This window comes from Pleuronectes platessa, chromosome 5 (assembly GCF_947347685.1).
Source record: "Pleuronectes platessa chromosome 5, fPlePla1.1, whole genome shotgun sequence".
In the NCBI taxonomy this organism is placed as follows: domain Eukaryota; kingdom Metazoa; phylum Chordata; class Actinopteri; order Pleuronectiformes; family Pleuronectidae; genus Pleuronectes; species Pleuronectes platessa.
The window spans coordinates 22,104,738-22,132,417 of NC_070630.1; the positions used below are offsets into that span (position 1 = coordinate 22,104,738).

General features: G+C 40.6%; 1 protein-coding gene across 1 annotated transcript; it reads left to right on the top strand.

Annotated features, from left to right (window-relative positions):
* Window positions 1–325: 325 nt before the first annotated feature.
* On the top strand, window positions 326–27,378 carry smtnl (smoothelin, like). The gene is made up of 10 exons (XM_053422804.1): window positions 326–440; window positions 805–1,749; window positions 18,594–18,675; window positions 19,657–19,923; window positions 20,050–20,112; window positions 20,189–20,249; window positions 20,341–20,487; window positions 20,587–20,710; window positions 22,699–22,850; window positions 26,130–27,378. Exons 2-10 carry the CDS (start codon window positions 1,075–1,077, stop codon window positions 26,254–26,256), a joined length of 1,698 nt encoding a protein of 565 aa, XP_053278779.1. The 5' UTR covers window positions 326–440; window positions 805–1,074; the 3' UTR covers window positions 26,257–27,378.
* The last annotated feature ends 302 nt before the right edge of the window (window positions 27,379–27,680 follow it).

Consider the following 27,680-nt stretch of genomic DNA (forward strand, 5'->3'; position numbering starts at 1 on the left):
CTATTTTCTCATAAAACAACCTGATTATTTGTGCTGTGTTGGGAAAACAAGTCCCTCTGTTTCTAGGAGAACACACACTATAGGAGAGGAGAGGAGGAGGAAGAGATGCAGAAAAGAGACGGAGTAGAAAAGAGAAGAGGAGGGGAGGGGATTTATTCCAAAAGTTAACACAGTTTACACTAGGATGTAAAAGCAGCCCGGTCTGCCTCCCTCCTTCCCTCCCCTCCCCTCACATTTACTACTCTGCCCATGTGGTTTCTCCCCTACACCACTGACACCACCCTCCTCCTTTATCCCTCCCTCTCTCCTCCCTCTTCTGGGCCAGAGGAGCGACCAACCTGAGCCTTTAAAACAAACCGGCAGCACAGACACACACACACATGACGCACAGAGCTGCTGAGTGCTGAGGGAACTCTGGTGAACTTCGCAGCAGAGCTGAGGTAGGTGGGCTGCAGCTGTGGGTGAAGATGACCTCACTGCTGTGTTTTATGGCACTTACATAAACATGAAGCATTAGTGGCTGGAAGTATGATTTGTTTCTGTCATCCTGCTCCTTCCTGCAGCAGAGTCAGAGCAGTTGTGTTTGAATCTGTTAAAGATGTTCTTATTTTGAGGTTCTGAATGAAATCATTTTGTACGAGCCGTAACTTTACCGTTACTCTCTCGTTTTTTTTTTTTTCTAATGCTGCTGATTTTCACTATAGAACATGACCTCTGTCTAATAAGTAACAGTGATGGTTCTTTCAAGAGTTTGACAGCTCCTCACAAGCCAAAGGTCAAGTCGTTTTCCCTTTGTGCTTTCAGAGAGAAGACACAGGGAGACATCTGTCAAGCTCACTGAAGTAGGAGTAGCCTGGGACGTCCCAAGACGGAGCCGAAGGAGTAGGGATAGAACAGACCAGACCTTTGCCCCCTCCTGCAAACTTTCACCTCCCAACTCTTGTCCGTCTGTCCCCACCCCCTCCAGCCAAACCCTCAGCACACTGACTGAAGCCACACATTGTCCAGTGTCCAGAGGATCTAACAGACATACAAGCTGTCTCTCCCCTCCCCAGAGGGTCACCAGCGGTACAGATGGAAGCAGCAACCCTCGCTCAGATGGGAGACTTGTGTCATCCCCGTTCCTCCTCTCCAGAGGAAGAGACAGTTTGTGCGGCTCTAGCCCGTTATGAGAACACTCTACAGGACGCCATCAGGGAGATCCACTTGGACGTCAGTGCTTTTAAGCTGGGCATGGAGCGTCGTCTGGAGGAGACAGCCAACGTGAGCGGGCCTCTAGCACGAGCAGTGGTTCAGCTCCAGCAGGAGAACCGGCAGCTCAGGAGTCAGCTGGAAGCTCTCACCCAACAGGTGGAGCTCCTGAGCGGAATGACATGTGACAGGAGCACCCTGTCGAACAACATCCACAATCACAGTCTGAACCACAAGAATCACCTTAATGATATTCAGGAGAACCATCAGGAGATTACAGAGGTGGTGTATGGGAAGGGTCAGGCTCAGACTCAGAGCCAGGCTCAGCTCCACATCCAGCCCTGCACCGTAGGGAGCCAAGCCCAGACCTACAGCGGCCTCAGCGGTCAGTCGAGCCCTGCTTCGCCCCCTGCCACTTTCTCATCCTCCCCGAGTCCCAGCAGTCCTCCTGCCAGCTCCAGAGTTTCCTCCATGCTGACAGGCCCAGTGTCCAGCAGCAGCCCCTCCACCACTCGCTTCTCAAGCCGAGCCACGTTTGCTGTGTCCAGCAAGACGAACGTGAGTATTGCATGTTGGGGAGGTGGGTGGTGAATTTTGTTTTTAACCACAATGGTCCCAACCTTGCTGTCCTGATGTCAAGCAAACACCTTCATGCACACATTTTAAATAAAAAAATTTTAAGATGTAAGTATATTCATATAAAAGAAACGACATGTTACTAGTGACATTTTAGTTGATTTTCATACACTCTTTTCTCAGCACTACTGTTTGAAGTGGAAGACAATGCAGGCTTCAATCACTTATCTATTACTTGTCTGTTTAAGCCGTTTATCCATTTAGCAATTCCTTCATCCATTACTCTTAATTATATCTACCTTCATTTAGTAATTGCCATTTTGTGCTTTAACTTATCGTTATGAGGTCAATTTTGGGTGCATATCAATGTAATGACTAACAAATAATGACCTTTACACCAACGGGTATGAAAGGTTTGATAAATGGCACAAAGAAAATGTGTCTCCCACTGTGAAATTAAAACAGGAAGAAATTAGCAAATTGTTTTCCCGGCTGGGATCGCTTTAGGTTATGCTATGCTGCTTTTTTATTCTTATTCATTGTCACTTGCAACACATAATGTTTAGGTGTATAATATACTTTATCAGTACTTTTAAGACAAATTATTGAATTAATTGTATTTTCAATTCTCTGATTTCTGATATTCTCCCATACTCCCCTGGAACTGTAAAATACCCAAAAGTTTCAATTCCCCCTGCTGGGAAATCACAGCTTTACCTGTCAACCAACTGCTTAAATCTCAAGCATCAAGGAATCTCGTCCAAGAAAATGTGCAGTTCCTCCTGGACTGTTACACATAGAAGCTCTTGGCACAGTTGCACTGACCCACCTCCTCGCCCTCCAGTGCCAGATACTTTGTAACATGGGTGGAAATGTAATATACAATGTCAGAGGAGGTAATCCAGTAATTGCTATGTAATTTTCCAGTTTGGGAAAGGGCCCCCGCAGAAAGTGAGCTTGACCGAGGCTGTTTGCGTTGTGGCGGCGTCGATTTGTCACACAAAGCAGTGGCTGTGTCACGGCGTTGCACAATGGGCCTCCAGCGGGACGTTTAAGGATTTATGAAGAACAGTAATATGAGTGCAGCAGGCTCCTGGGAGGTGCGGTCAGTGTGGTTGTGTGGTTCCAGTCAAATATGCGAAATCAGTGTTATGAAATGAAGGCTCTGGTTAGTCATTATTTGGGGGATATTCAATAAGCTTGTTTCGCCTGAATGACGGCATGGTTCTGCTCAGGTGGAAGCCTTTTAAAATCCTACAGTATAAGTTAAAAAAGCGATGGCTCACGCTGAAGGTACATCTGTTTTTTCTCTGTTCCTGGAGAGCTGACATTCGTCTTGATAAGAGTATTAGGGTGGATCAGAAGTGGTTTCATGTTCCGTCTATATCAGGGTTGCATCATAGTTCATCAATGAAGAGTCAGAGTCGTAAAGCTCAGTGGTTTCTAAGTTATTAGCAGTAATACATTTGAACTGTCACAATACAATGCTGCTAATGGAAGTTTGTCCTCTGGAGTGGCACTCATGTTGGAGTCAGGTACACAATCTGTCACTGTTCACGTCATTGTTTACTTTAATTGGTTTTCTTTCCTGGCTCAACCGTGTCTCCGTCATGTGCTTTCTGCTCATCAATCAGCTAGTTGAAGATGAGCGTGCACTTTTTCCTGGCATTCTCCAGAATTTATTGGTTTTTCACAAGGGAATGGAAATTCTGTCTTACGTCAGAATTTCCTCTGTCTAAATATTTAGAAGAGATTGGAGAGTACACAACAGCTGAAGAAAATCAAGTATTCTTTCTTTTCTTTCTTCCTTTCAAGGCAATTCAGTAGCTACATGTCTTTAAGCATGTTTCTGCGTTGTTAGTCAGCTCTTAAGCAACTCTGCAATTGCAAGACTTAAGACGAACATAAATCAATTCCATTGTTTGCAAGAATTTCTCTAGAAACACCTCAAAGTGCAAATGCAGCATAAATCCATCATCCTCTTTTAGCCTCTGTGATCATTGTCTTTAAAACAGGATCATTTTAGGCAACACACGCTGAGTGAAATCCCTCAATCACAATGGTGGAATGTTCTTCTGATTGTAGATCCTAGAATTTTGTGTTGTTTCTTTCACATTTCTACATTTCTGCTACGTTTTCAAACTAAAACTCTGTCCACACAAGTTTTGACTCCCTATCAGTTTTAATCCCTGTCCATTCTAACATACATATCGACTGTATATACATGTACATGCCGCTGTACACAGATTGCTTGAATCTCCTCTCCTCTCCCACACATGTAAACAGTTGTATCATTGGGAAATGTAAAGTTTAACTGCACATCAGCTGTAGGCAAAGACAAAGGGTCAGCAGCTCTTATGATTGATTACCCATGTTGCATTGTGCACTAGTAGCAGAGGCTAACACTGGTTGTTTTCCTTCAAAAGAGGGTCATGTGATAGGTGCCTGAAGACCTAGCAAAGGTCACGTCGTTACAGAATAGACCCAAAGAGCAAGTGGTTGTGAGTGTCTACGTCACGGTTTCAAAACATCTCAGTTTCTGCCCGTACAGACTAAAATGCAACACCCAGGGTTTTTAATCAAATACGGGTCCAGCAGCATTTCCAAACTTCTCAGTTTTAGCCGCTCCAAAACTCCAGAGCAGTGTGGACACCAGGTTGAATGAAAATGTGGTAATGTCGATGTAGCCTGACTAGTTTCAGCCACTATAGCTACACCAGGAGGTTGCAAAATGTATAATACAAGTCACAGTTGTGCATAAGTTGTGAACATTTACACTCTTGGTGTAAACAGCCGTATTTATTAAAAGCATATGTTCCATCAAACCTTACTGAGATGGATGACATGATATACTGCATGAGTCCAATAGCTGTTCTTTTTTTTTATCAGAGCACATAACACAAACCATCTTGACTTGGATCCCTTAGATCTGCTTTAATTATTTATTTTACTGTGTGTGGTCAGGACACATACTGAGCAGGACATTTTACACTGTAAGAGCGGGGGTGTATGTTCCATCAGAAGTAGTTTGTAAGAAATCAAAAGTCAGTTGTGAATGGGGGATATGTGACTTACAAGAGTTCAATCAGCTCCAACCGGTCTGATCGGTCTCCTCTTACTTCGCTCAACAGTTTGTTTCCATCCACAGAAATGCTGCTGTCTAGAGTTTTGGTTCCATTCTTAATAAAAACGGTTGTGTATGAACATGTCAGTACAGCAGCAGAAATCCTTAAACCAGTCCTGAAGTTCCTATGTCTGTCTGGTTGTATACACTGCACTGATGCAACATTATTGGCTGATTGGAAGATTTGCATGAATGAGCAGTTGTTCCTAAATTTGGTCTTCAAATGAGATTGCGTTCACCACGTTCACGAGGAGAGCCCCCCTGTATGAACGCCCCCCAGGGTTCATCCAGAGAAGCTCTTCTTTTATTGGATGGTAGGGTAATATATTGCCATTACATCATGTAGTTTGTTGTTGTAATTTTTATTGAAATTCTCAATAGCACTTCTCTTCCTTCTGACATTTAGCCTTTATTTTCCTACTTTACATGACCGGCCTACTTGCTAAATTCTTCTGCCAGATCCATGAAGCTGTTGCCTGTTCTCAGATTTAACCTTTTGAACGCCAAGCATACTGCGTACACGTCTTTCCATGGTGTAAATATAAGCTCACAAGTTCCATATGAAAGCAGCACAAGAGATTGCAGAGTGTGGATCTTTGTACATGTCACAGAGTGTGATGGTAATAAATGTCCAGTGAAAGGACACATATTGAAATGCAGTCTATAAAAGCACACACATGCAAATAGCTGTTCTACTTTTGGCTGTAATTACCAAACTATGTGGTTGGAAACAACAGAGGAATGTTTTCTTCTGTGAAATCATGTGGTCATAGCTAGACAACACAACGGTACCTTTGTGTGCGCTTGTGAGTGTGTGTGTGGGAGATACCCGCTGTCAGCTGCAGTAACACACATATCATATCAAACAAGAGATGCAGAAAATACTGTGAACTAGTATCGGTGCACAAATAATTACTTTTTGTGCATATAGTCGGATCTCAGGACACGACTGTTTGGATTATAATTGCAGCTCACTCTTCCTGCCACATCCTCACAGACCTGTCAGAATCACACCAGAGGAAGATACAGCACAAAAAGTACAGTTGGCTCTTCAAACAGGCCTGACTGACAGTTACACACACACACACTGTAGGCAGAGGGATGTGTATAGGCGTGTCAGTCTTCCAGCCTGCTTTCCAGCTGTTACTGTGCAGCGTCACTCTGACCTGCAGTGCCGTCTCAAGAGAACACACACAAACAAACACACACACACATACACATACACATACACATACACACACACACACATCTCCAAATCACACTTGTAGTGTGTCAGCGCCATCTCCTCCATGTTGAAAACACCTGCAGCACGAATCCGTATGAATTACACAGCATGACTGTGCCTTTTCTTCCCTCTATTCTTCAAAAGAGAACAATCTGGAGCTGTTTCATCAGCTGAGTTGAAGAATAGTGTGTGTATGCGTGTGTGTGAGTGTAGATACCTTTTCAGATTTTATATTCCTCTCATTCTGCCCTTTTTTGAGATGACGATTATTGTTTTGTAATATTTGATAAACTTTCATACTAGACTGGCTCTGTTCCACTTTTCTGATTCAGAACATCGGCATTTAAATAAAAATGCTTGAATGGAAACCCAGCTGTGTGTAACAGTGTGTGTGTGTGTGTGTGTGTGTGTGTGTGTGTGTGTGTGTGTGTGTGTGTTTGTGTGTGTGTGTCCATCCCGAAGCTTTTTGTGGTTTGTAAAGAGGCAGCTGTGTGGCTCTTTTCTATCCTCTAATGGTTCTGGGCAACAGGAATTAGTGAAGATTAGGATTAGGACAAAGACCTAATCCTCCTCAACAATGTCTCCTCTTCCTCCTTTGTTTCTCCTCCTCACACACACACTTACACACTTACACACACTGTATGTCCGCAGAAACACTGCTGTTGCCAATTACAGTGCCAAAGCAGCTGTCTCAATGGGCCATTGTGTGGATTCTTGTGCTTCATAGGGAGTACATTCAATGTGGAGGTATTATAGAATCGACCCTCCTCTCTTCCTCCTCTGACTCATTCCTTCACTCCTTCCTCTACCTTTTCCTGTCTCTCACCTGTCGTCCTCATTTTCATTTCACCCCTAGAGGCTGATACTTCTGTTTGAAATCTGCCATTATTGTATATTGTACAATATGATTAGTTTAGATTAATTATATGTTAATTGATCTTAAAATACGATTCTTAATAGCATAATAGTATATGCTTGAAAAGATAACATTACTCACGGTCCACTTAACTTTTTAAGGACTTCATCCACATCTCTCCATCTTCATCAGAATTAGCTCTGTTCGCATCACAAAACAAAAGTTTGGTCATGTAACAGCTGGTGTTATAATACAGCTGTCAGATTCACAATGTTGGTGAAAGCTTCAGAAAAAGTTATGTGTACTGCCTGATGTACAACTGAAACCAGACAGTGCCAGTCCAGAGACTGTACATAAAGATGAGCGACGCTCCTCCACTTCCTCCTGTAGTACAATGATTAAGCTAAAAGATCCCACATGCTCAACCAATCATGAGTCAGCGTTAGCTGAACAATCTTGTTCACCTTATTTTTTGAATATCAAATGGTTATTCAAACCTAACTTCCCAGAAAATGTTGCACAGTGTGATAAGAATTACCCAAAATGATAGAATAGATAGATTTTTGAGACAAATGATTTTGATATGTACTTTAATGCTTTTTTTGGTTTATTGCCTATACTGCAGCCAGCCACCAGGGGGCGATCAAGATGATTTGGCTTCACTTTTTGGAGCTGTCATGTCGTCCATCATTATATACAGACCATGATCAGTCGAATGAAATAAACTTGTGCGTTGCAATGTGATAAATGTGGAATCAAGTGTTTTTGGAGCTTGGCCCAGTCGAGGGATTAAAAGTCAAGAATCAAGAAATTGTATTTAATTTGACTGCTCTCTTTTGTATTTCCTTCAACATGTGCAATACATCTAGATCCATACAAGTTAAACTTCATTAAAAGAGGTTGACAGGATTACATTCAGCTCTTTATATAAGGGAGATATCTGATAAATTCATGACATAGTTGTAATTTTCTTTTCTTTAACAAGACTCCACACTTTCATTTCACTTCTTTCCCACAAATACCTTCCTAAACCACACCTGTACCATTCAAGCCTCCACAGCAGAGCATTAGACTTTGCATTCCTCTAGTGCGTGTGTGTGTGTGTGTGTGTGTGTGTCTCACTGTGTGTGTCTGTGTGAGTGTGTTCATTAGCAGATGAGCAGATCAGATTATCAAGGTCAGGTCACGGGGTCATCTAATGTTCTCTATCAATGCACAGAGACAGAGTGCCCTTGATTTATGACCCTATACAGCACTTGCATCACATATTAGGCAAGAGCTGGTTTCTGGAGATGGAAAAGTTGTGATGTTTCTTACATGGGCTTACAGGATAGGCTTTTTAGATAACACAGGACTTTTTTATGTGTTAATATGATTATTATATGATTACCCTGGACATGTCCTTCTATTCACTGTGATCCATAGAGGCAATGAAAGAAAATAATCTCCTTCATTAGTTTCTTGTAGTGAGCAACATGATTTATTAAAAACTGGGTTTTAATTTTAAAAAGTATCTTTGCTATTCTCGTTTCTACCGTAATTACATTAAGCTATTTCATTAATTCCCAGTTCAATAATATTTTATTAATTCACTTTATTCAAACTATATTTTTAAACTGGAATCAGGTCTCTGTGTGAGTATTTATCCTGCTGGTTGATGATCTGATCATTCAGAATGTGTTGGTTGTTAATTCCGTCAGGTAATACTCCTCCAGATACTTTGTCTCCCTCCGTCCCTCCCTTTGCACCCACTGGCTCCATCTCCCCCCAACATTTCACAACTCAGCCTCGATGCTATCTGCTTTCTTATCTGCACATAAGCAGCGGACCACTGCAATATTTAGCCTGCAGTGTTTTAGTCTAGTCACAGTCTGAGAATAGGCTGATGGATAGATTGTACATTCAGAGCACTTAAGATGCACTGATCCTAGTCCAAGCTGTATTACACTGTGATTGCAAACTGGTGCACACGTTCACACTAACAGTGTTGGCATTAATATGCTGTATCAGCAGGGTATTGGTGAAAACTAATAAAAATGTGGAGTATAGTATAGTATAGTACAGTAAAGTATAGTTTAGACTATAAAATAGTATGACATAGTTTAATATAGTGAAGTATAATACAGAGTAGAGTAGCATAGCGAAGTACTGTATAGTGTAGCATAGCATAGTGTTGTATAGTGTAGTGTGGTATAGTAAAGTTCTATAGTAAAGTGGAGACTTTCCAAGCAGGACCAGCCCTGACTCTTAACTGTGACAAATAACCTCTGATCTCTGTGTGTATCCAAATTCCATCCGTCCATCCATCCCTCTCTCCTCTCCTCTTTGCCTCCATGGCCCCTTCCTCAGCCTTCTACTCCAGTCTCCCCCTGCATTTTAAGGCTTGATTCCTGGCAGTAACCCACCCCACGTCTCCATGTTGCTATTAATAAAGCCCGGAGTGAGACAGAAGCCAGAGTTTGAAGTCTGATCAAAAACACTCACAAAAACACATCAAATATTTATATAAGTAACACATATATATATATATATATATATATATATATTTTAGATCAAAACTTGATTCATCACTTTACAAATTAACCTCTACTCTTTTTTAAGTATGTGTATCTCCCTGTATTTGCTTGTGAGACGTTTGTCAACATAAGCTACTTATCAAAGCTACTGTTACGTTGCTTTGGATAAACTTCTCCAACTTATTCTGATAAGGAATTGCTATTAATAAGAATTAAATATAGATTAGAAATAATGGAAGAGAAAAGAGTGACACTGAAGGCAGAACACAGCTGAAGTGTGTGTGTGTGCGTGTGCCTGTGTTTGTGTGCACTCACTGGGGGGTTTAGCAGAGGTATGCGACCACTCCCTGGCTACCCCTGGTTCTCTTAATGACTTCCAGACAATAAGCCATGTTCCCGTCATCATCTCTGTGGAAACAGGTTAATAACTGACTGGCTGGTGGGATAGGTCACCCTCCTCACCCTCCTGACCCCCCTCAGCCTCCTCATCCTCGCTGCCCTGTGGAACAAATAAGCCTTTCTGGAAGTCAACTTCAGGAATAGATTTTAAGGTCGTCCCTTTAGCTCAATCCGCCTGGGAACACTGCACAAATTTCATTTAGCAGCACTCTGCCCCAATGTTTTTTGAATAATGCCCGAAAGGCACTTAAAGGAAAATCGGTTTTAGAGGTTGGGTGACACTGTGCGGGGTCACGGTTGAGAGAGCAGGGGTTCCTGGCATTTTCAGGTTTTGTCAGAAATCAAGTTTCCCACCACAGGAGGGGGACTCAGATATAACTGCTGCTCTGGGCATTCTGGGAGCTCGGGAGACGAGCGAGAAGAAACGTGGCCCAGAGTTAATTTATCTGCCTGTCAGTCATTCTGAGGGTGAATTTCAAAATGTAAACTCCACAGAGGCAAGGTGATGGAGTGTTGGGGGTGAGCAGAGGGCCAGTTGTGAATTCCCACTGCCGCCTAGCATGTTTTCACTTATACATGCCCAGGAGTAACTGCAGCCATACAGGGTGAATAAAAATGGAAAATAACATTTGATGAATTCTTAAACCATTCAGATGCAACACAGCTGTAGAATTCAACAGTAGAATGAAGTGGCATTGCCAGTGTGTGCAGTGGAAAGAGAAACAAAGGAAACATTTGTTAAATATAAAAAAATGCGTGAATGCATTGTTTGAAGCTGACTTATCAAACGCATTCCACCAGATCTCAACAACAAAAATGTAAAACAGTTGATAATCACAGAAAAAAAAAAGAAGAAAAAAAAGAAGAAAAAAAATGCATTGCTACAGGTAATTTTGGATTCTGTCTGATTCAGCTCTGTAGTTCCTATGTGGGTGGTCATGTGTTTCATTGCAGGCATACTGGCCACAGGGCTGAGTATAGCCACTGTACATGCCATGATGTGGGCAATGCTAATGTTTGCTCCAGCTGATGTCTGCTAATTCATGACATCAGGACTCAGGATTCTTCAGGATTTAAGTCCAACCAATGTCTTTGGTTGAGTCGTGTTGGCTTGAGTTGAATCCTTGCTTCACTGACATGTAACTGGGAGACATCGAGGCTCAAGCTCAGCCTCTCTGGGTTACTACTCTGCTGAGATGGTTCCATCTTGTAACCTCGGATCATCAGCATTAATAATGAGACTGGGATAACTTTGGTTGGCTTCTTCATTAGAAGAGTGCATATTATTTTACATGACTAAAAATGCAGTGGCCGTTATTGTCTGTTTCTAAGCTTCTGTTCTCTTGTCCTGTGTTGATGCTCTGGAGTTGCTTCAGAATTATGCTTTGTCATTAGTGAGTCCTCCTCAAACAGCACTAAAATAAACATTTGTGTGCTGGTCATTTAGAAACAGTCTATGACAGAAAACTTCTGAAATGAAGATTTTAGAGTCAAAGTTTTTCAGAGTTTTCTTTATTACTGTTCATGTGTGTGGTTCATATATAGCTCTGAGCCGTTAGTGTTTGTATACATATCATGTCGGTTATTTCATAGGTATGTTGAGCAAGTGACCCAATCTTCAGACCCCAGTTCACACCCTTTTTCAATTCAGCTCGATATACAGCATTACAGCAACAACATAAGTCTGCTTTTACTTTTAAGACAACTTGCGAAAGGAAGTGAGTCTACGAATATTGAGAGATCTGCACCTGTGATACCCATGAATGTCTGTGTCAGTCTGATATGGTGAAGTAAAAATAATCAGATTATCAAAGTGATTTGGTGGGACAGATATTATGGACTGCTGGCCTGCTAACATTGGTAAAGATTTTTCTCATCGACAATAAATGTATTATTGATCAATGCAAAAGGAGTTAATCCTAATCCAGATTAACAAACATCCAGACATCAATATTAGATCTATAGAAGATTCAGTATTTACAGCATTATGGAAAGTTTGTGGTTATGGTTAATAAAAAGGTATATTTTAACTCTCTTTGTCCGTGTGGGAAAAAGGTTGTCATTCTTGCAAGACGATTCGGACTCCCTTCAATGCCCGTACACCACCCAGACCTCCACTACAATAAAAGGCACAATACTTCTTGCTCTGGCCCAGAATGTTGGCACTGGATGTAAATCACGAGGTGAAGATTTGTCCAATATTGATGTAATCCCTGGGGATACTAAACTGAAATGACTAGTGGGGCCGCCTGCTCTTACTCACACCACTTATCCAGTTTAGTCAACTGTTTGTCAGCGATTGGGAATTAAGGTAGAGGTGATACAGATTGTCTTTATTTGCTGACCTCCTGCCTTCCTGCGGTGAGCATTTCAAGTCTCCTCCAGACATCGTCCCACCCTCCTCTGCCTCACTGCCAGGAATGAAAGAGCAGAGGAGGATGGAGGGAGGGAGGGAGGTAGAGAGGGAAGACAGGGGAGTCGCTCTCTATTGTTGCCACATGTTGGAGCGAGAGATTACAGAGGAGAGAGTACAAGTCAAAAGTGAAAAATGATATTTTCCCCACAGCGAGCAGGACCTATTTCTCATAGAAACTTGGCCTGAGACCACACTCTTCTTCTTCAATTAATCTAATGCTACACATCTTTAACACTGAGAGTAGAAGCAGTTGAGAAAATTCAACAAATAAGGAATTACATCAAGTGTTATCAAAGTCTGATGGAAAAAAAAAAAGTCATGAGGTATAGAGAAAAGTTTAGTTTGTCTGTACTGTTAAAGCTGGGGTTTGTAGCAAGTTTAGGCAACTCTTTGAAAATATGCAACCAATTCATCTTATCCCTCCTATCAGCCGTCTTGTCAAAGCTTCGCACCAAAAAACACATGAACTTGCACTGACAACTGCTAAAAGATCTCTTTTCCGAGATTTGCTTGGTAACTTCTGGCTATCGTTTCTCAGTCCGGACGAAATTTACAGTCCCGAGACGGCCACAAAAAACATTTTCCAGAAGGCTTTATTTATTTATGGCAATTAGGTTGTGGAGAGAATTGCCCCCCCAAAAAATAAAAGGGTTTCAGAAAGAGCTACGTTTAAAGAATGCCCAGTGTTTTACCAGATGCCCAAAAGAACAATGGATTTCAATGTGCTGCTTGCAAAAGTGAGAATTTTGGATGGAGGAAAGCACAAGAGGAGAAAGCTCATCAAGTGTCCAAAAGAGAAATTCTTCACCCTCTGAATTTGCTCAGTACTGAACTATCCACTGTCTCTGCCACCAGGGAGGTAGAAACCCCTCTGTTTCTCTCAAGAAAAACAAGAGGTATGATCCCCTTTCTTACGTTATAAGAGCAGATTGTGACAGATCGTTAAAACATGAATCAACCCATGGTTTAAGATGCTGTCAGAAGAGAACCACGTGTGAAATCCGGCCTCGTCAGCAGCCGACACTGTAACTTCCATTCAGACAGACTTTTATGTTTATAAAGAAAACCTCCCCCTGTACAGTGGCGCTCACCTGCAATTTGTGTTTTATATCTTCTCTCTACAAAGGTCGTGCATTTTTTCAACCTCAACCCAAAGTGGCGTTCCCTGCGATTTTTCGAGCAGAGAAATTGCAGTCTGTGCGAGTGTATTTGAAGAACAGGTGGTCTGAGTGTGTCCCTCTTACTCTGAGAGGATTCCTTTATACAAGGAAATTACAGAGCAGAGTCCTCTGTCTCTAACTGTTGACTGAGCAGAAGTCTGATCGCTTTACAGTAGCTGTGTGAATACAAGTACATGTTTCTTCCTTCATATATATGTATCTGCTGATTGTGGTGCATCCTGTGCTTTTGGATTATTGTCATAGTAAATTGCAAGGTGGTGGCTGTAGTTGACATTGATGCATGACAGTTTACTAGCTTCATAATTGAAGCTTTCCTGTCACCTCACGTATTCATATAAATGGCATGAGCACAAAGGCTGCATTGTGACTTCATGCGCCTCATGGGAATCTCTGTTAGTGCATTTATTTAGCAAATTAAAATGAGAACTTAAGTTTGGCGCCCATAGCAGTGAATTTATCTTTCACTCTCACACACACACACACACACACACACACACACACACACACACACAAACACACACAAACCCACACATGCACACAGGTAGTCGTTGGAGGGATGCCAGCCCTCCTCCATTGTTCGAGTGTTCTCGTCCTCCACCACCCAAAGGCCTAGTGAAGCTCAGATGTCTCCCTGAGAGAAAGAGACAGAGACAGAGGGACTGAGGACAGTTTATGAGAGGGAGGGATGAAAGAGGAGCTAACAGAGAGAGACCTCTGGATACCCAGTCCCATGTCACACATGATGAATCTGCAATTTAAAAAAAGTACATGTACCGTTTAATGGAGGTTCAGGATGTTCTCATTTATGCATTCTGAAAACAAGCAGGAGGCATTATAGCTCTGGAATAAATTAAATTAATGCAAATTATTCAAAATATACAAAATATACAAATAATAATATTCAAATATGATTCCATGTAGCACAGTAACAGGATCCCAGCTGCCAATAGACCAGATATATGTTAACACACGTCCTTTGTGTCCATCCAGGGTTCCTGACAGCTCAGCTCAGTCTTTTCTGGTGTCATCGTTCCTACTTTCAGTCATTTACCAGTAAGGGGGCAAACACTCATACACACGTGTCGGCCAATAGAGTGAAATGTGACCTGTAGTGTGGTTCAGAGTCGGAGTGAGTGAAGCTGTCACCAGCTGAGAGTTCCTAGTTCCGAGGACTGTCACTGGTCCAAAATATTAGATTAAAATAATGCTTTATTAGACTGTAAATAAAATGTGATATTATGTAAGATTCCTCCTAGGGTCCCATGCCCAAACCCTCCACAACAATTCAGGAGAAGTTAGCATAATCCTTCTAAATATCAAACAAACGAACACACAACCTTCATCCTTCTGTTGACATAGAGTCACTTTAGAGCAGCTGTATATTTACACAGGTTTATAGTGCTGGTGCAGGTTTATAGTATCTCTCCACATATACACGGTGTACAAATATTTACTTTGCAATACTGAGCTGGTAGATGATTGCAACCCTATCACCTGTCCACATTGGACAGATGCTAAACTTCCAGTCATGAGTTGAGAAAATAAGCTTTTCTTTTTTTTTCCCTATCCTGATAAGATGATCCCAAATGATGTATTTGGCACATTGGAAAGAAAGCCAAGAAATTGATAAAGCACCAACGAAGAAATTAAATGTTGGAAATCTGGTCATTGTAAAGAAGCAACCAGTTCAACCTCACTTCCAAGCTGGGTGAGACAGATATTAACGTGGAGCTGCTGTGCAGATTGTAGCCGCTGAGTTGCTGATTTTAATAGAAAACGACATCCTCAAAACAACATATCACTACCAACAGATATCAGCCAATGTGGGTCTTCACGAATGCTTGTTTGAGCAAATGTGTCGCGGGTATCATGTTCACAGGTCCCTCGGCGGTACTGTGTACCGTTTGTTCTGCCAGAAAGCGAGACCTCGAGATACCAGGGAGTTTACTGGAAACTCAGCAGCGCAGCGATCATATATCCCCCTCTGACCCACAGTGGACGTCTGATGATCTCAGTACTTAAGCCAGGGGAGCTCCCCTCCCCAAAGCCAGACACTGAAATTTGTCTCCCTCCTCCTGCTGGATAACCAGCTGTTTCCACCCCACTGCCCCGTCCCTCTTTGACATTTCCCATCAGGCAATGTAAAAACTGTTCCCCTCTGACTCCCTCACCTTCATACACAGTGATATAAGGTTTTCATTTTTTTTCCCCTTATCCTCTTTGAGGAGTGTAATTGCCCCTTTCTGAAATGACAACCGCCCCACAACCCCCACAATTCTCTCTCTCTCTCTCTCTCTCTCTCTCTCTCTCTCTCTCTCTCTCTCTCTCTCTCACACACACACACACACACACACACACATATATTCCTTCCCCCAACAGCATTCTTATGAGGTGACCTCAGCCCACTGACACACATTTACACTCTCCCAGCCATTTCAAGTGAGCATAGTGTGTGTGTGTGCGTTAGTGTGCGTGCGTGCGTGACAGTGTTAAGTTTCTCTCTTAGTTTAGTTAGTTTTAGTTTTGTTTGTCCAGGTTTTCAGATATCCATCGCTGCAATCTTGTGCCTTCAACCAAAAATGGAGGTAAATCAGGTCAAGATATTTGTGGTGTTCCAGGCACTGCAATATTAAATTCACATATCAACCACAACATCTCTTTTCTCTTAGGGCACCTTGTTCATATGAAGAATCCACACAACACACTGCCAGCAGTTTTCATTGGGACTATTTCGTCAGCAGAAACTACAGGTCCATATTGTTAAATGTGATTTGGTTGTTTTCCTGTGACCATCACAAGTGGACATTTTGTTCTCTAGCATTAAAGGGGATTCGAGGTAAAACTCAAAGGCACTAAACCCAAATAAAACACATAAGACACTCGACTTTTTTTTTATTGTTAAATTTAGGCAAATTGTTCTCATGTGGTGACTTAAGAAGGACTGATTCATAATCAGTTTGTTATAGGCCATAGGAGTTTGCCTGGAAATGAGTTGCCTATTATAATTCTTATAATTCTCCTCCGTCTCTCCCCTTCCGTACTGTCAGACCCTAATACTCTTTTATTTTATTTTAAATGTCTTATATACTTTTCACTCCTATAATCTACATGCTTATGTCATCAATAGATAAATGACTGTGACTTATGACTTAATGACTTATAATGACGATTGCGTGTCAAACTTAAGACTCCTCAATTCATCTAAGCTCTATGGAGAATGTTTGCTTCTTTCGTTGTTTTGGTATTTGGTTAACTATCTATTATTATCAGCATCATTTCCAAATCCACCGTACATTGTCTGACCAGTACCAGACCAGAAATTAAGTTTTTAGTAGCTTCAGGTTTTCTGTATAATTACATCCTCTATCAACAGATCCCCCTTGGGGTCATCTAAGAGAAAGAAGAAAGATCTTTACTCTCTGTTTCATAATGTTTACACAGTTTATAAATCATGCTGTTAGAATATAAACCAATTTTGCCTGCAAGCCCCAATTAAAGCACAATAAATATGATGCTACACAATGAAAGCTGCAAATATCCAATGGAATATACATATATATATATATATATTATATCAATATTAGAGCAGGAATTATATTCTTACATTTTACATTCATACCTAGATAAACTGGGTTTATTTTGCAAACCTGTGCAGATGGTTTACAAATATTTGGCAGGGATTATAAATCCGAGAGCATGGTTTATAATTTGTTTGCACAGATTTATAAACTGAGAAAACTGATTTACACTTCCCTTTTTTGCTGACCCTTGTTGAGGAGGCTCCATATCTATCTGATCACGTAGTGGGTTTTGGGCAGATGATGCAGTTTTGCTTCCAAACATGCTGAGTTTATCTAAACACACAATGAATGCATCAGATGCATCATTGGAGAAATAACATTCTCAGTCAAACGCAGCACAGAAATGGACAGTGTGTATTCAACATCAGAACATGAAAAAAAAGCAGCTGTTCATTTGTTTGCTTGTTAAAGAGCAGAGGACCTCCTACATGGGTGCCTGAGGGTGTGTTATGTTCCCGTTTCAAAATTTGTGAGACAAGCACACACACAATGTGACCTTGAGAAAATGTGCACAGCTATCAGTGCTGCACTATTGACCTGAGTAGTGTTGTTCTGTACCAAAGGGGCCGACTATCAATGCGCTGTGCTCCGTCTATCTTGCCACATGGAAAGTGACAGCTTGACCCACAACCTATGTGGGTCAGCAGCGCCGTGCGGTCAAGAGTTTAAGATAGAGGTATCTGCTCTGGACGGTGATTAGCTGTTTCCATGTGGCTAATTGTGTTTGGAGAGAGAGGAACGCGAGCCTCCACCGAGGATCTGCTCTGATCACGGAGGCCGGAAACAAATGGGGGTCACAGAGACACTGAACCCCAGATGCTAATGATGTTTGACATTATAACCTGATCTCAGTCATTTTAGTGGTGCTGCCAGATCGTCAGATAGATTTTGGCTGCTTTTCCCGTCACTGTCAATGACAGCAGTGCCTGATTTTAAACAAAGGCTTGGCCGTTCTTATCAAGGGGAGATAGGTGCACAGAACAGAGCAGAACACTGGTGCCTCTCACACCTACAACACTTCTCTGATGTCCATGCCGCCAAATGTGCTGCGTTATCGAGTATGAGCTGAGTCACACTGCGTTGATTTGTTTTGTCTGAAGTCATGTCAGCAAATCCCATGTGTTGGAGAGAAGTCTAAAATCTGAATAGAGGGAAAAGGTCCAACAGTGACTCAATAATCACAGGACATCTGGATTCATTTTCTGTTCAAACAAGAGGAGCATGATTCCCTGACTCTTTGTCTTTCATACAAACACAACATATTAGCGATGGAACAGATTGACACAGAGCTCCGTTTTGTTCGGATCAGATTTTTAATCCCCTTTGGCAAAAAATACAAAAAAATCGAATGATTCATTCACCAGGCGAGTTTGAAAACCTGTTTTCCGGCGTGGACAGCGTTCTAGACGTAAACATCTACTTACAGTCATCCTACTCTCCAGTGAAGGTCAAAGATGACCTCATGCTGCTTAAAAAGCTATAAACATGGTTAGTGTGTTAGTTAACTATGACTCTATGTGTGTTTCAGAGCATTGAGCGAGAAGAGCCAATAGAAGTGGACCCCGCCCCCACACACGCCGCCCTGGAGAATGGTCACGCTGCCACAACAGGTGAACAAATCATAATGGTGTCACACCATGGCATCTCATTTGCTACCACAGCATACATTTTCGATTGAAGGGATAGTCCACGGATATGACGTGAAGATCCGTTTACTCCTGAGGACATGTATATAATCACCATTGTGACCTGTGTAGAAAATACAGTTGGGCTAAGTTATTCTAACAGAGGGCCTGGGCTACAAACATTAAGTGTGGATTATGAAAAACTTAGTTAGTTTCCCACATAGAGAAGATCTCGAGTTGACCATGTTCCAGTACAACAAGTCAAAGGTTGCTTTGTGTGTGATGGAAGAAGTAGGCTTTGCTCTAACCAGGTTACCCATTGTTAGCAATACCAGTTGATAACAACACAGTACATAGTATTTTTGTGGATCTAAAGAATATAGCATCGTGTCTACAGACACTTTGTCATCGCTCTGTCGGACTGATTTAATGAGACACAAATAAGACTTTTTATGATAAAAAGTTTATCACTAAAACTTTCAACACCGTTGCTGTGCAGAGCAGTAATATTAGATTTGGAGGTAAATGAGGTCTCATTTAGTTTGTTTCTTGTGTATTCATCCTGAATACTAAATATTTGATTTCAGCTACATTTTATTCAATTTTAACTTCACTCCCTTTTTGGCTCTGTTTTGGTCTCCGCCATCTTCTTGACAAAAAAACTCCCTTTACTGTGTCTATTTTGGTTTCTATTTGCTGGGCAGTTAATGTATAGTTTATCAGACCTGAAAAGACGAATTTACTGAACAGAGTTTGTGAGACAAAACACTCCCATGCTAAAAATGGTTAAAATTATCCAATGACGGAAACTTTAAAGGATGATTTTCTGTGGACTAGTAACCATGGGCAACCCCTTGCACACTACATATTGTATAGTGATCTGGATCACTGTTGCTAAATACAAAATTATTGTGCTTTGACAATTTCCATTGAGGTGATCATTTTTAATCTTTTTTATCCAACTAGAACATTCAATGTTGGTACACGGAGAGATCTCCCCACCCTTTGATTTCCCACACGAGCACACAGCCCCAGTCGCCATGCGGATGCCTCACCTTCCCATCACCGCCACAACCAAGACAGCGGAGCTCAAGGGCTCTCCCAACTCTCCCAACTCTCCCAGCAGTCCCGTTGATTCTCTGTCCTCCCCTGACTTTGAGGCCTCTTCTCCTGGTCAGTCAACTACAACATTCAACCAGCCTCAACCAATAGAAGAGTCTTCACTTCAATCAGGTAGCTGACTGACTCAATTTGACCGATCTGTTGTTGTTTTTTTTCGTATTAAACATTAGTACAGCATATCAAGGTATTTTCTAACATCCTTAAACTGACTGTTTCTTTTCTATTTGTTTCTGTTAGTATCTTCTGTAAAGACATGGACCCCTTCACCCATCAGAGTCCTCGGATCTCCCCGCCTTCAGGGTGAGTCGCACGTTCAGTCACATACAGTATCTTGCAGAATTGTGGATATGATTTGATCTTAATGTTTGTCTTACAGAAAAGGCAAGTCCAGCTCCTGCTAAGTCAGTGACCTACGCGGGGTTACAGCAGCATGATAGGTGAGTGTAACGTGATTGAGTAAGGACATCTTTAAGGACAGGTTTCATATATTTTATATGTGTCTTACACTTCTGTGCCTCCACCCTGCAGAGATGGTGACATAAACAGTGACAAGTCCTATGGACAGGTAGGAGAGAGGAGGAGGGAGCTAGTGAGGTCACAGACTCTGCCTCGTAACATTGGTGCTCAGGCTCGTCGATCTATTTTTGAAAGACTCGACTCTGAAGCAACTAACAGGTGAATGCAATTTAATGCTGCATTTTAGCAACATTGGAACAATGGTAGATAAAACATGTATGCATCATTTTTGCCTCTTTTCCAACTTCTCCTTCACAGCCGTCCCAAACCAGTGGAGTCCAAATCCAAACTCAAGCGGTCTCAGAGTTTTGGGGTATCCAGCGCCAGCAGCATCAAGCAGATCCTTCTGGAGTGGTGCCGATCCAAGACCATAGGCTACCAGGTAAGATACCTATTATTATCTAGCAGATAAAACTCTGACTATGTTATTCTGTAATTTAACATTACATTCTATACTGTGCATTTATGGTAATATAGTATCAATTCATCCATATTTCATAACATTTTATCCATATATTACAAGTTGCTACTTGGCTCCAGATAAACTCAAAGCTTCTAAAGTGTTTTAGCCCATTTACCACAAATTGCATAAATATTATGCTACTGCTGCACATTTTCCAGGACAGATCAAAGTTGATTACCTTTTAGAATGTGGTTTCACTTAGTGCCAGGCCGTCACTCTTCATTTCACTTCATAGCATGAAAATGAGGTTTGCTTGAGATTCTAACCCATTGTGCCTATTGTAGTTTAAGTCACATTATTGTTGTATGGAGATGCAGTGGTAAACTTTGTATCCACATCCTGTGTTTGAGGTTTGAAGCAGGGCTTTAAAGTCAGCAGCAGAGGCTTATAAATTCATTTGATCCTTTTCAGGATGCTTTCCAGCTGTTAGTCCCTTGACTTTTACTTGACTGGCTGTTTTTCAACTGCAAAGTCATGTCATAATAGTGTTACACTGACAGATATAGATTCGTCAGATATTTGAAGAGAAGTATTTGCAGCATATGTCTGAAATTTGCTTTCTTTCAAAGAGTTAGATGAATATATGTAATAATCTTATATATTATGTTTCCTGCCTTGCATAGACCAGAAGCACAGAGATAATAGCTAGCTGGCTCCCTTAAAAATTAAACACATACTTGTGTATTTAAAGCTCAAGAAATATCACAACATGTCTAATTTTCAAACCATATTCAAAGATGTGCTTGTTTCGTGGTTAAAGAAATAAACAGTTCCACCATCAAACTCGCCATTAGAGCACAAATTATATAGTTCCTACATTTCTCTTTCTGTAAAGATTGAAGGAAAAAGATACATACTGTAGTTATTGAGCTTTTGACGTGATGGTAGATGTTTTTTCTTAACTTCCCAAACTTTCCACTTCTACTCTTCATGCTAGAGGCATAAGTTTATTTCTTCCTGGCTACAGCTTTGTGGACCTACGTGCTGCACACTCATGACACTGGTTTCAATTTTCTTGTCTGTAACTGTCAGACAGAAAGCGAATATGCACATGTCAGATAATCACACAGACAGAGATAAATGTGCAGAAGCTTGCAAAAAGTAAGGAAACCCTTTCAAGGAAAAAATTACAGCATGCTTTTAAAAAGTGGCCTGCAGTAATGTGATGTTTATGTAGTCTGTTGTAAATGGGTGAAGGTCACAACATTTCCAGCACGGGGCTTTTGAATTTGAATATGTTTGAGATGAGACATAAAAATAGTGGGTTTTAAATAAGCCTCGCTCCATATAGCTTTAACCTGTCAGCACATAGCACAGCGCTAATGTGTTAATCATCTACCTATCAACCAGAGAGCTGCAGTATATGGAGGTGAATATCCTTGTTAATCCAAGGTGTGTGTAATTGTATGTATGTGAGGGTGCAGGGCTGAGGTAGTTGAGGCCATGGTACCATTTTCTTTTCACAGCGCTGTTTGCCAGCTGCTCCATGTGGCTCTGGTTACGGCCACAGTCAAGCTAAACTGCTATTAACTGGCAGCAATAAACATTCACGCACACATGTGAGGGAGATGTTCATCCTGTGACTTGACATGCTGCATTTCATTCAAGGCAAACTCCAGACTAATGAAGGGCAGCCCTGAGTTGACATGACTTCAAAAGCATGTAATAGACCCAAAGCTGGAGAGGCGAAGAAAGTCTGTTTTATCCATCATAATTATAGGCCAGTCAGTGAATGGAGAGATGTCTTTATGAAGCTCTGACGAGCTGCCAGTCAGTTTTACAAGTCATGTTTCTTTTACCTCTCCCTGTCTCTTAAATGTTTTTCTTTGTGCACACGGAGGTCTGAAATGATCTCACGGAAACACATGCCACATCATCACCAAATGTTTTTCTTTGTTGCTCCGTAGAACATCGACATCCAGAACTTCTCATCCAGCTGGAGTGACGGGATGGCGTTCTGTGCCCTCGTCCACTCCTTCTTCCCCATTGAGTTCGACTACACCATTTTGTCGCCCGTCAACCGTAAACACAACTTTGAGCTGGCCTTTGGAACTGCAGAGTGAGTGAAAGCAAAGTCAACATTTTAAAGAAATGTTGTGTTTAGAAGTGGCCAGTTATTCTTATGACATGATGCAGATTAATCCCTTTTTTTTTCATTTTGTAGAATTGATCATTTTGATCATATATGACCTGACAAAAATGTGTCGCATGGCAGTTTTACTTTACTTTCTTTCAAGGGGAGGGATACCACTGCCATGTCTGTGCATTGGGCCAAGTATGGACGTTGAGGTGGTTGGCTTAATTTAGTTTAGCTCCCTGTTTGTCATTCAGTTTAATGTGTACTCAAACAGAAAGTCAAAAGTTATTGTTTTTGGTGTATATAGAGTTATGTACTGTAACCAATGTGGGATCATAAGGGCCACTTAAAGGGTCAGTTTGTAGAATTTAGTGACATCTAGAGGTAAAGGTCTTTAGTTTGTCCAGTTTGGTCTACTATAAAAAACACTGTAGAGAGGACCCACTCCCAATGTGAATGTACAGTATTTAAATATAAAAGGCTCATTCTTGGATAAATAAAACAACAAATTGTTTGGAGCATCTGATGACTTATATTTTATATAATGACCTATACTTTTTAGGTTCTAAAAAATTATTTCAATTACAGTTTTATTTGTACAGCACCAATTATACATTATCTCAAGGCACTACATAAAAGGTCAAAAATAATATAATCTTTAATTTTTTGTCACATCCGCTCTATATTATCATAAGTATCAGGACTTTGGAAGAAACGTTGTCTCCTCCAACAGAAAGAAATACACAGACTCAGAGGAAGTTTCTTCTTTGGTGGAGGAGGAAATGTTTGGTAGTGATCAATTGTATAACGTTGGTTACATCTGTGTGATATTCAAAGAAACACTGAGCTATTTTATCAAGGTTTTAGATCCAGAAGGAGTTATTCTTTTTTTTTATTGTTAAAATACAACTTTCTCCTCAACTACTACTTTATTCTCATGAGTTTACCACTTTCTGCTGAGTTACAACCTTATTCCTGTAATATGATGAGTCTATTCTCGAAATCTTAGATTTTCTTCTTTAAAAAAACTCACTAAGGTCGTCAGGTTTATTAACTTTCGCTTTTGCAAAGACTTCTAATTAAACCTGTAATCACCTATCACCTATCTGACAACCTGCCCTGTGACTGGAGACACTGCACAGACACATTGTCTGATCCACTGGAGTTTGTCAAGAAATGTGTCCAACACATAACTCCATATAAAACCACACATTTATGTCTGTGTAAAAGAAAATAAGATACAACGTGTTCATTGGTGAGCTTTATGGGGTCTGGCAGGAATATTTTTGAACTCTGCAAAGAAGCAGCCCCCTGCTTCCGGCGGGCAAATAAATAGGATAACCACTTCACAACACCAGCTGGAGGCAGTGAATTTGTGGTGACTGCTTCCGACCAAGAAATAGTTCCCCATTGTTTTTCCACACTAGTTTTTGAACAGATTAAACAAAGGTGGTGGTTCATGTTAATAAGTGAGATTCAGAGGTGCTGTTTTTTTACATTTGTGCACAGAGATAGTTTAGCTGTTTCCCTCTGTTTCCAGTTATGATTAATCAAGCTAATTGTGTGCTGTCTCTGCCCTCATCTATAGCAAAAAAATACTGTGACTAGTAGTATCAAGCTCCTCAGCAAGAAGTGGTCAAGTATTTTCTGTATTTGCCACAAAATATCTAAAAAAAACTATGAAAAAACATCAATCACCTATTTGTTTGCTAGGGGTTAGTTGTGGTTTGGGGAGTTTGCTTTTAAGAATTTATTGGTCTTAAGTGCATCAACAATAACTTCTTTCTTTTTCATTTTATTTTACAGTTGGGTTCCTTAATTTATATTCTTTGTTGTTTTATTTTATAGTCCTCTGTATTTTACGAGACAACACCACACAAACATTTTATATGGCAATTTTCCTGCCGATCCTCTCTGCTTCACCAGACTTTCTTCTTTTAGGTGTTGGGCGTGCATTCCTGTTGCCTGACCGCAGAGCTTCACACAGCATGGCTTATTGTTACTGTTACGGTTACTGCTCCAGCAGGCTGCACTGTGTAGATTAGACATTATACAGGCGCATAGTTCTGAAGTGGACTTAAAGATACCCCTTGGTTCATGAATTTTTTATTATTTATTATTATTATTTTAAGACTGCTGTTGAATTAAGCTGATTTGACTGAAAAACAATATTCACTTGGTCACAGAATCAATCCTTTATATACAGGGGGCAGCTTTAAAGTTGACCTCTTAAGGAGATCACAGAGCAGAGACTTATAGGACATTAAATGCATATGAATTATACATATATAAGGTCCTCCTACACAAAACATGTTTGTGAGAATGCAAAGGAAAATGAGTATCCAAGACCTGATGTTAGATATATAACTTTATGATGTTAGATATACAAATATTGGCTGTGTTGTAAACCTTTTGTTGATACAGCTCAGTCATGTGTGTCACCTCTCAGATGACGCAGTGTTGAAAGAACAGAAAATTAATCATAAACCATTTTGATCATAAACTAGGTCGAGCAAAAGTATTAAACCTGTTCCCAGGTTCTTACAATTGAGGATTTGCTCATTTTTTAGTTTCATATTATTATGAAGTCCAAGTCAACTTTATTGTAAATTCTGCCACATGTAAAAGCAGGATCGACATTCAGTTTCTCTCTAATCCCTGGTGTAAACCGAACATATACGTACGTAACAAATTAAGCACTCAGTCAATATGTATAGGATCGATAGGATGCGTTTAGTGCAAACCGTAATAGTAGAATCATTTATTGAGAACTGCAAAATTTGAAAAATGCAATAGTATTGTCCATCCACAGGATGAGTAAAGTAGCAGCAGATGTAGTATTACAGCAGCATTTACATAAAAAAACACAACAGGCGGAATAAAAACAAAAATTGACTGGTGCCTGTTTGCATTAAAAAAGGAGTTCAGAGTTCAGAGTTAATATGATTGATATCATTAATAATATTATTGTAGGTATTAAACATATTCAATTAATATTGCTGCTTTTTGATTTGCTAATGAGAAAAAATATTGCTATTTTAATATAATGGTTTGGATTTCCTGTTATTTCTTGGACTAGTCAATAGTTCGGGCAACCTTCATTTGATTCAGCTGACACATTTTGATCCACCATTCTGAATTCCGGCTGTTTCGTTGTACGTAAATGCTCTTTATGAGGTGTTGAATCAAACTTAGGTTCAGGTTGAACCGTATCAAAAGAGCCTTCCCCTCTGACTTGTGTTTCTCCGTCTGTGTGTGCAGAGTGAAGGCCGGCTGCGATCGGCTGATCGAGGTGGACGACATGATGATCATGGGTCGTAAACCAGACCCCATGTGTGTTTTCACCTATGTCCAGTCCCTCTACAACCACCTGCGCAAGTTTGAGTGATGCTTAGACATCGGAGATCCATTTTCCTCCACGGTTCATCTTTTACACTCAAACTATTTCAGCCTCCACCTGCAGCAGTGGGTTCTTCCTCCTCACCTCTCAGCTGGACGGAGATACAGAGCTGGTTTGGTAGCACTTTGAAAAGACTATGCTGTCCCCTGGTGGTGGATTAGTGGACACTCCTCCAAACGGTGCAGGAGAAATGCTCACAGATGGGAAATGTATCGTGGAGGGAACATAGTGTATAAGTGTGTGTGTGTGTGTGTGTGTGTGTGTGTGTGTGCGTGTGTGCGTGTGTGTGTGTGTGTGTGTGTGCGTGCGTGCGTGCGTGTGTGTGTGTGTGTGTGTACAGTCCAATGCTGTTTTTGTATCTGTGTATCTGTTTGTATATAGATAAGATATATTGGGCAAAGAGTTGTAATGTTGATGTGTTGTGTAAGTCACCACAAAATGTGTGTCTCAATATTATCCTTTTACACTGCAACAATTACACTCAATAGAATTGATAATTCAATGTTGTTGAAATTGTTTGTGATAGACACTTGAATATGAATTGACTCCCAATTACGTAACAAAAACACCAACACAGGAAAGAATATCTTATGACAACAAAAAAATAAAGGATTGCTGACTGATATTTACATCCACAAATGCTTTGATATTGTATAACTGAGCTGGGGTTGAGATAGAGGAAATGAAATTAATAAACTGGGCTGTTTGACAAATAAATGCAGAGATTGGGTTCATGGGAATCAGACAAGAGAAAAATGAAAAGGTGGAACAACTCCTCACAATCATTTAATATGACCCAATGATATTTGGCCTCAACAATGAAAATTAGTCATTTGGGGTCACGCTTATTGAGTTACGAGAATTTTTGGTAAAATTGCGTTGAACCATGCAAGAACATTAGGTAAGGTGAACGAGCCTTTCCTTCAGACTCAGAGAGATTAATCGACACAGACAGAGCTGAGTAAATACAAAATGCAAAGATTACTGATGTCAACCTGGTGCTTTTCATTGCTATCAAGGGTCATAATCTCACCACAACAACAAAATTCACCGTCAAACATGTGAGTTATAAACTATATTGCATCAGTTGGGTATTTGACTCTGCAAACATGGAGCGTACATTGCTTTTATGACACTCAAGTGATAAAAAGTCAATTTACTATCCCTATCTTTTCTTCAGCATTTGGTTAATTTAACTTTTTTCACATTTTTTATATTATGACATTCCCAAAAGCAAATTTAAATAAATGTTAAAAAAAATTGCAATATTTTCACATCCAAACACATCTATCGTCGGAAATGAGACCCCAACAACATGTGGCCTATCATTCTGCTAACCTTATTTAAATGAAATATCCAGCGAAGCAATTCATGAATTAATATAGTTTGAATTCATTATTATTATTATTATT

Bases quoted from the DNA above. Each gene is read 5' to 3' on its own strand.
- smtnl (XM_053422804.1), top strand. From the start codon at position 1,075: ATGGAAGCAGCAACCCTCGCTCAGATGGGAGACTTGTGTCATCCCCGT. The intron at 20,711-22,698 runs GTAAGATACCTA...GTTGCTCCGTAG, and splicing joins CCAAGACCATAGGCTACCAG to AACATCGACATCCAGAACTT. The intron at 22,851-26,129 runs GTGAGTGAAAGC...CTGTGTGTGCAG, and splicing joins CTGGCCTTTGGAACTGCAGA to AGTGAAGGCCGGCTGCGATC.